General features: G+C 36.7%; 1 protein-coding gene across 3 annotated transcripts; it reads left to right on the top strand.

Annotated features, from left to right (window-relative positions):
• Nucleotides 1–754: 754 nt before the first annotated feature.
• LOC147407474 (protein FAR1-RELATED SEQUENCE 7-like) lies at nucleotides 755–6,487 on the top strand. Of its 3 annotated transcripts, none has more exons than XR_015176806.1 (7): nucleotides 755–1,103; nucleotides 1,273–4,188; nucleotides 4,309–4,375; nucleotides 4,462–4,561; nucleotides 4,652–4,725; nucleotides 4,879–4,941; nucleotides 5,401–5,487. XR_015176806.1 is itself a non-coding variant. In XM_086436060.1 (7 exons), the coding sequence occupies exons 2-7, from the start codon at nucleotides 1,290–1,292 to the stop codon at nucleotides 5,893–5,895; spliced, it is 3,687 nt and encodes a 1,228-aa protein (XP_086292186.1). In that variant the 5' UTR covers nucleotides 756–1,103; nucleotides 1,273–1,289; the 3' UTR covers nucleotides 5,896–6,487. The 3 variants fall into 3 exon arrangements, 2 of the variants coding, with proteins under 2 accessions (XP_086292186.1, XP_086292187.1); XM_086436060.1 differs by having other exon boundaries at nucleotides 756–1,103; nucleotides 4,652–4,714; nucleotides 5,401–6,487; XM_086436061.1 differs by having other exon boundaries at nucleotides 756–1,103; nucleotides 1,270–4,188; nucleotides 4,652–4,714; nucleotides 5,401–6,487.
• Nucleotides 6,488–7,769: the final 1,282 nt, after the last annotated feature.

Raw genomic sequence — 7,769 nt, 5'->3', positions numbered from 1 at the left:
GGATTTTTATTTAATTTTTTTTTCTTTTGTAAAAAATCTTAAAATTTCTAATCTAAATGTTGTGGCATTGGACCATATTTTTGAAGTTGAAGTTACTTGAAGAAACTACCAATTTGACCTATCGGTCGCACCACTTTGGATACGGGTTAATAATCGACGCAAATTTTAAAACATAGGTTTCATTATATAGATTTAGACGAATCCTAGGGATAATACGAATCATTAGGAGATTCATTTTTTCCTCCCATCTTAACCATTCGTTGGATGTTGCAAAGGTAGAAGAGTATAACAATTTGAAAAAGAGTCCAATCCTAACTAAGGGGCTAGGCTTTCCTCTTAACCTCAAAAAACATGATCCAATGCTTTAAGATTGTAGAGGACGAAATTCTATAAATTTTGAAAAATTAAAATATGTTTTTTTAAAATGAAGTTATTTTTCACCATTAAATTTCATTTTTAAGTTTTGGGAGTTATGTGAAACTTCGGTAGTCGCTCATTTTCAAAATTTTGGATCTAATTTAAATATATATATAAATGTTTTTGTTACGTGAGTTTTTCAATGAAACATAGAGGGCTGTGATTTTGACTATATATATATATTTAAATGTTTTTGTTATGTGAGTTTTTCGATGAAACATAGAGGGCTGTGATTTTGACTTGGTAATCCAACGACCCTTACTAAGAGTTGAAGTCTTACTAAGCCAGTAAATCTAGTTAGACTCTAATAATTTCTATAAATGTGAACCGAAGCGGCGCCACCAAATTTTGACGATCAGATAATTGTGAAATCGCAGCCGTACAATGAATCAAATTATTTGGACGGCCAGAAAGAGTAGCTAGAACTGTTTCGATCAATCGAAAGGAATCTCTCCACCTTCCAAAGGCCTCCTTCGTCTTCCATTTCTCCCAATTTCTTCTTTCTTCATCCATCAAATACCTAAATGTCCCAAATTGAGAGAGGTTCATCTACAGAGCAGATTTCGCAAGACCAAGAAGAGATTGAACTGATCCCAGCTTGATTGGAGCTCCTCAGATGCCTTAAAAGTCTTTCTTTAACTTCTCCGGTCCTTAATCCAAGTTGATTTCTCTCAAAATATATGCTAGTAAGTCCTAATCTCCTCTAAAAAAATGCCTCTTTTTTTTTTGCTCCAAATTCGATAAAATTCTTGATCTGAACTGCTAAAATTGCTTTATTTCACATCTGTTGTCCGTTTTCATGAGTCTTTCTTATCCAAACTTATTTATTTAGATGTTGATTTGCTGTTTTAGTAGGGTTTTTTTAAGGCAAAATGGACATGGAGAGCACAAGCCAGTATGATTCATTGGTAGCTGATAGTGAGATATTTGAAGCTGTTTCAGAAAGTAGAGATAAGTCGGTAAATTCTGAAACTTTTACACTTAACGAAGTAACATGTTCGAAACCATTTGTCGGAATGGAATTTGAAACACTTCATCAAGCATTTCTTTTCTACAATGAATATGCTGCGATTGTGGGTTTTAGTGTACGAAAAGATAAAACTCGTAAATCCAATATCGATGGATCGTATCTTTTCCGTCGATTCTGTTGTTCAAAAGAAGGGCATCCCCGAAATAGTCGTGAAAATTCAAATGATAGATCAAAGCAAGGGAAAGAAGGTGGTGCTGTGAAGGTGGAAGCACGAATTCAATTGGTCACCACGAGAATAGGTCGCAGAGCGAAGTTAGACATGAAAAGACGAGCGGAAATTCTCCAGAAAATGAGGGTTGGTTGCAATGCGAAGTTAGACGTGAAAAGAACGACGGAAGGAAAATGGGTTGTACAGAAATTTGTCGAGGAACACAATCATGAATGTGTCAGTTTGGGGGAAACTCATTTGTTGAGGTCCCATAGAGGGAGACAAGCGACTCAGGGACAAATCGATAGGTGTGGAGTAGAGGAAATCCCTCCGTCGGATGAATTGAGAACACTTAACGAAGTGACGTGTGAGAAACCATCTGTTGGGATGGAGTTTGAGTCTCATCATAAAGCATTTCTCTTCTACAATGCATACGCTAGAATTGTGGGTTTCATAGTACGAAAAGATAAAACCCGTAAATCAAATAAAGACGGTTCGCTTCTTTTTCGTCGGTTCTGTTGTTCCAAAGAAGGTTATCGTCGGAAAAACTGTGAAGAAGATAACAATGATCGTAAACAAGTGAGGGGTGGTATTGTTGTGAAGGTGAGGCCACGAATCCTTCCGGTCACAAGAGTAGGTTGCAATGCGAAGTTAGAAGTGAAGAAAAGTACTGACGGTAAATGGGTTGTTCAAAAATTCATCGAGGAACATAATCATGAATGTGATCGTTTGGGAGAAATGCAGTTGTTAAGGTCTCATAAACAAATACAATCAACAACACAGACACAAGTAGTTGATGCAGAGATCGATGCAGTTGCAAGACCAAAAAAAGTAGCATCCTACCTAATAACAAGGGAAGCTGCTGGGAGTGAGAAGGTTGGGTCTTTTGAACCACGTTTAAGAAATCGCATAAATAAGAAAAAGAGGAAGAAACTGGAAAAGGGTGATGCACAGGTTTTGTTCAATTACTTTCGGCAGATGCAAACTGAGAATCCATCGTTCTTTTATTCCATACAAGTTGATGAAGAGGATCAGATGCTAAATTGTTTTTGGGCCGATGCTAGGTCCAGGATGGATTTTGGCTACTTTGGGGATGTGATTTGTTTTGAGACAAGTTACGGGACTAGCAAGTATGGACGACCATTTGCTCCAATTCTTGGTGTGAATCATCATGCACAAACTGTCTTGTTTGGTTGTGCAATTCTTTTAAATGAAACTGAGGAGTCGTTTTCTTGGTTGTTGGAGACATTGTTGAAGGCGATGCATGGTTGTCATCCCGTTACAATTATTTCCGACCAAGATGAAGAAATAGAAAAGGCAATGGAACAAGTGTTACCAGGAACTCACCACCTTTTATCTTTATGGCATATCTTCCAAAATACAGCTAAGTTTTTGAGCCATTTGTACACTAATGAGAGCAGCTTTACTACTGATTTCAAGAAATGCATCTATGAGCCCCTGTCGTGTGATGAGTTTGAGTCAAGGTGGGCATCGTTACTTGAAAATTATGAACTTTGTGGTAATGAATGGCTTGATAATATATACAAGAAACGGCACAAATGGGTTCCAATTTACTCAAAGCACGTCTTCCATGCAGACATGACGACGACTCAACGAAATGAAAGTGTACACTCTTTCTTTAATGGCTACTTAAACAAGTCACTTCCTCTCACTGAGTTTATTAATCAGTATGAGAAGGCACTTGGTAATAGTCGTGAAAAGGAAACTTATGAAGATTTTAGGTCACACCAAACAAGGCATGTTTTGAAGTCTGATCTTCCAATGGAAAAACAAGCGGCTGACATTTACACTAGATCGATGTTTAAAGAGTTCCATAAGGAGTTTTGTGATAGTTTTAACTTCATTGCTGTAGAGACAGAAACACCAGAGACAAATCGAACATTTGTATTGTCAAGGTGGGGACAAAACAGGAATTTTCTTGTTAAAATGAACTCTTGTGATAATGATATTCAGGTGACTTGTAGTTGCCAAAATTTTGAGTTCATGGGTAGTCTATGTAGGCATATCTTAAAAGTCTTCACAGCTACAAACGTTATTTTGGTTCCAGAGGTCTATTTAAAGAAGAGATGGACAAAAAGAGCCAAGTGGGGGGTAGTTTTGGATAAAACCAAGAAGGAAATGCAAGCTGACTATCAGAATTCCTTGGCCTTCCGCCACAGTGATCTTTTCCACCTAGCTCTTAATCTTTCTGCCAAGGGAGCATTCTCTATGAAAGCTTATCAAATTGCAAAGTCTAATATCGAGGCAAAATTAAGAGAATTGGAAAAGGTTTCAGAGGAAGACCCAATAATCACTCATCTTGATAATGGGGGCATTAGAAGTTCGTTCCCTCCAATTGAGTTGATTAAGAATAATGAGAGCTCAAAATACCTTGTGAGTGAAGATAATCAGGCATTATCCACAGCAAGCCAAGCAGCTTTATGTGATCCACCACATGTTAGAACAAGAGGCCGGCCACCCAAAAGAATTACGCCTTTGTTGGGGGAGATCCAAGGGAAGAAGAAAACCAGAACAGTGCCTGAATCAAATGACTACAATGCCATGCCTTCGCATTCCAGCAATGTGGGAGTGGGTATGTTTCAAAATAATTAGAATTCACTATTGTTATTTTTAGTTTATTTTTTCTTCTAATTGATATGGTTTATCATCATTGTTTTGGCTACTTATCTTCTTTAATTTGATTTGGCCTCAGAACCAAATGCTCCTTGCAATGTTGGGGGAAGAGGTGATCAAGATATTCAAAATCACAGTAGATTATTGTGAGCAAATATTAATATTCACAGTGTATACTTTGATTAAATCGTTAATTCATAGGAAATGACTCAAGACACCTTGTTATTGGTAGGAATGTGTGTCCAAACATTTGCATGTATGCATGTGCACCTCCTGGTCCCTCAGGTGATATGAACGACCAGTATCACTCTTCTGACACTCCTAGTTTCGGGGTTAGTCATTTTGAAAGTCCCTGTATTATTTATCTTATTAGTTTATAACCGACATACATTTACAGAAAATGACATTGCATCATTTTGTAGGAATCCTTTGCTGGCCTTCATTGCATCCAAACCTCTGAACCAAATATTTTTGACCTTAATCAGGTGGGCTTCCGGTAAGAATCGTGCTATGTTACATTTAGTATGATCCCCACAAGAGCTATGTTCTGTTCTGCCGAACAAAAAAATGCTCTTCTACACTTTTTTTTATTGTTATTTTCAACACTTATTTATTCTGGACATAATCATTATATTTAATACATTTTCAGGAATTGACTGTTGGCCCTTCTAACATCCAGAATTCTCAAACGAGCCATTTTGACCTTAATCAGGTGTGAGTCTTGCCAGAATCAATTTTTTCTATAGATTTCTTTGTATTTTACAAGATATTGCTATTTTTATCTATTCTTAGAATTAGAATTAGGAAACTAAAATATATGATTTTCTCGTCCAACTTTGGTCTAGAATCCAGTTAAGCCCTTTAGTTTATGGAAAGTGCAGACTTTACTGATCAACTGATTATGTTAGTTCTCTTCCTACTTGTTGATAATGAGGATGGTTATACTAGCCACCCATCAAGTTTGTACCACATAAGCTAGGGCTTTTGGGATTATGGATTCACCTTCTCTCTCTTAAGTGAAATTTAGGGTTTTCATGTAGTTGATTCACTTGATTGACATGGACTCATCTCCCGTTGATTGTACTCTGGTGTGGTTTCAATAATTATTGCGTAATTCTTCATTTTATTTTCTGCCTTGAAAATTTATATATTTTAAATTTTTTATATCTAGGTTAATCATGTTGCTAGAACAACAGATTCGTGGCTTCTACCTTCCTCAGGATGGATCAAGCTCAACTTTGTTGGAAGTAGTAAAGAGATTTGTTTGGGAAGCACTAGAAGAAGAGTAGCTGGTTTTGGTGGTACAATTTCAATTAGTGATGGATCTATCATCAAGGCATATGCAGGACCAGCTGGAGAAGTGCAAGCAGTTGATGCAGAAATATTGGCTCTTTGGAATGGATTAAAAATACTCTCTAGCCTCCCCTCAAGGCCAGTGTGGATTGAAGGGGATTCTCAACCTGTCATCAAGTGGTTGAGAAAGGAGAGTGACATCCCTTGGAGGTTCACCCCTACGTTCTTTGATATTGAGTCCATTATGTCTAAATTAGCCTTAGGTCGTATCACACACACTCACAGAGAAGGAAACTCTATGGCTGATAAGCTTGCAAATGAAGGGTTAACTAAGGACTCCTTGATCATTTGGGATCAAATGCCTAGTTTGTAATTTTCCCTTGTAAGGCCCCCATTAGTATGTTAATTTCTTTGATTTCAATATATATATTTCAAGTTTCAAAAGAGAGAGAGAAAGTCTGATTGTTATTTGGTTCAGTAGTTGTTTGTTTCGTTTCACTTTGGGATTAGGCTCTTTTGACAATTGACACAACTTTGGTTTATTTTTGTTTTTGATCAAATGAAGTTTTATTAGCAGTGAGGGTCTGACAACTTGAACTAGATTACTTCATTATATTGGGGAGTTGTGGCTTGCTGATGAATGGTTAAATCATTACGAGGGTGCTCCGTAGAATGCAGAATTTCCTTCTTTTTTTTTTTCCCATTTTTTATGGAGGTGGTCCTCTCCTACTATATAGGAAATTAATTGGAAATTTTTGAGAATTTTATGACATCCAGGTTTCAAGTATCAGTTACATGTTATATGTCTTTCAGTTAAGTGACATTTGTACATTTTTGTCCATTTTTCTGGTTGTCTTTGACCAACTTGTGAGTTACAGAGTGTTTCAACATCCTAGAGAGTGGGGACCAGATGCAGCTATCAACTTGCGTAAAAAATTCGAATATTTTGCTCTGACAAATTACAGGTGATGGCCATACATATCCATGTTCTTGCAGTAGTTCTTTCAAGCATTGTGGTGCTGATGAAAAGTATTTATTTCAACTGTATTGGTTAACGTCTATGATTCAAAATAAACGAGATAATCCAGAATCTGCTAATAGGTCCTACTGAACTCTTATAGGCCATCATAAGACTCAGGTCTCAGTAATGGGGTCTTCTATCCTATGCATATAATCACATGATTCAGGATTTGGCAGGGTGAGATGACTGAGGACGTGGCTTTAACACTGCTTTTTTAGGGCTATGCTAGATGCCCTTCGCGTATTAGAGCATTCACTCGATTTCCTAATATTTTCTCTGATTGAACCTGCTCTCATACATTTGGCCCACTCTGATTTTGATTTGTGTATTTCTTGAAATTGAACATAGTTGCCTACTTGTTTTTTTATTTGTTGTTATCTCCTGTGAGTGGAACTTTTTGTACCTTTGGCATACTAAACACTGATCTCAGTTTTGTCCCAAGAATGAGTCATCCTTCTCATTTACACTCACATACTGGGGCATTCCTGCATGGTTCGTCTTTCTAAAATGTTTGCAAGTTTTGCCTTTTATTTTTATATGGCTGTATTTGCCACTGTTGTTGTGGAGAATGGTGCAAAGACATTCTAACTAGCTTCCATACCACTGTTTTTTTAGTATTGCATATTTGACAAGTCTCCATAACACTATTGTACAGAAAATTAAGCTTTCTATGAACACTTTTAACATATGTTACCAGATTTGTTCCCAGTATACTGAACCATGCACCAGTATGAAGCGAACCAGTTCACAGTACGGTTTGCAGAATACAATGAACCCCGTACTAATCAATTTGTGAACCTAATCATCCCGGTTTGGTGAACCAAATAGTGAATATACCATGTATTTTTTTTTTAAAGAAATTCAATTGTAACTCTTCATCATTCTTCATATATATATATATATATATATATATATATATATATATATATATATATATAAATAGGGTGGTGTTGTCAGCCAACGCATTTGTCCTATATGGCTTAAAAGTTTCGGATTGAGCTGATTTTTTGTGAGGATGATCTCTACACCGAGGAGATCATCCTCACAAAAAATTAGCCCAATCTGAAACTTCTAAATCCATCGTGGTTTACAAATTATCGAATAAAAATCGATGGTCCACAATTCTAAACCACTTTTGATGGTGTTAGAAGTTTCAGATTGGGCTGATTTTTTGTGAGGATGATCTTCTCATACCCAATCTGAAACTTTTAAGCCATATAGGACAA

Source organism: Akebia trifoliata, chromosome 3 (assembly GCF_017979445.1).
Source record: "Akebia trifoliata isolate Shusen 1 chromosome 3, ASM1797944v1, whole genome shotgun sequence".
Lineage (NCBI taxonomy): Eukaryota > Viridiplantae > Streptophyta > Magnoliopsida > Ranunculales > Lardizabalaceae > Akebia > Akebia trifoliata.
The sequence above is the reverse complement of the archived record's forward strand: the minus strand, read 5'-3'. Positions and strand labels throughout refer to the sequence as shown.

Bases quoted from the DNA above. Each gene is read 5' to 3' on its own strand.
- LOC147407474 (XM_086436060.1), top strand. From the start codon at position 1,290: ATGGACATGGAGAGCACAAGCCAGTATGATTCATTGGTAGCTGATAGT. The intron at 4,376-4,461 runs GTGAGCAAATAT...TGTTATTGGTAG, and splicing joins CAAAATCACAGTAGATTATT to GAATGTGTGTCCAAACATTT. The intron at 4,715-4,878 runs GTGGGCTTCCGG...ATACATTTTCAG, and splicing joins ATATTTTTGACCTTAATCAG to GAATTGACTGTTGGCCCTTC.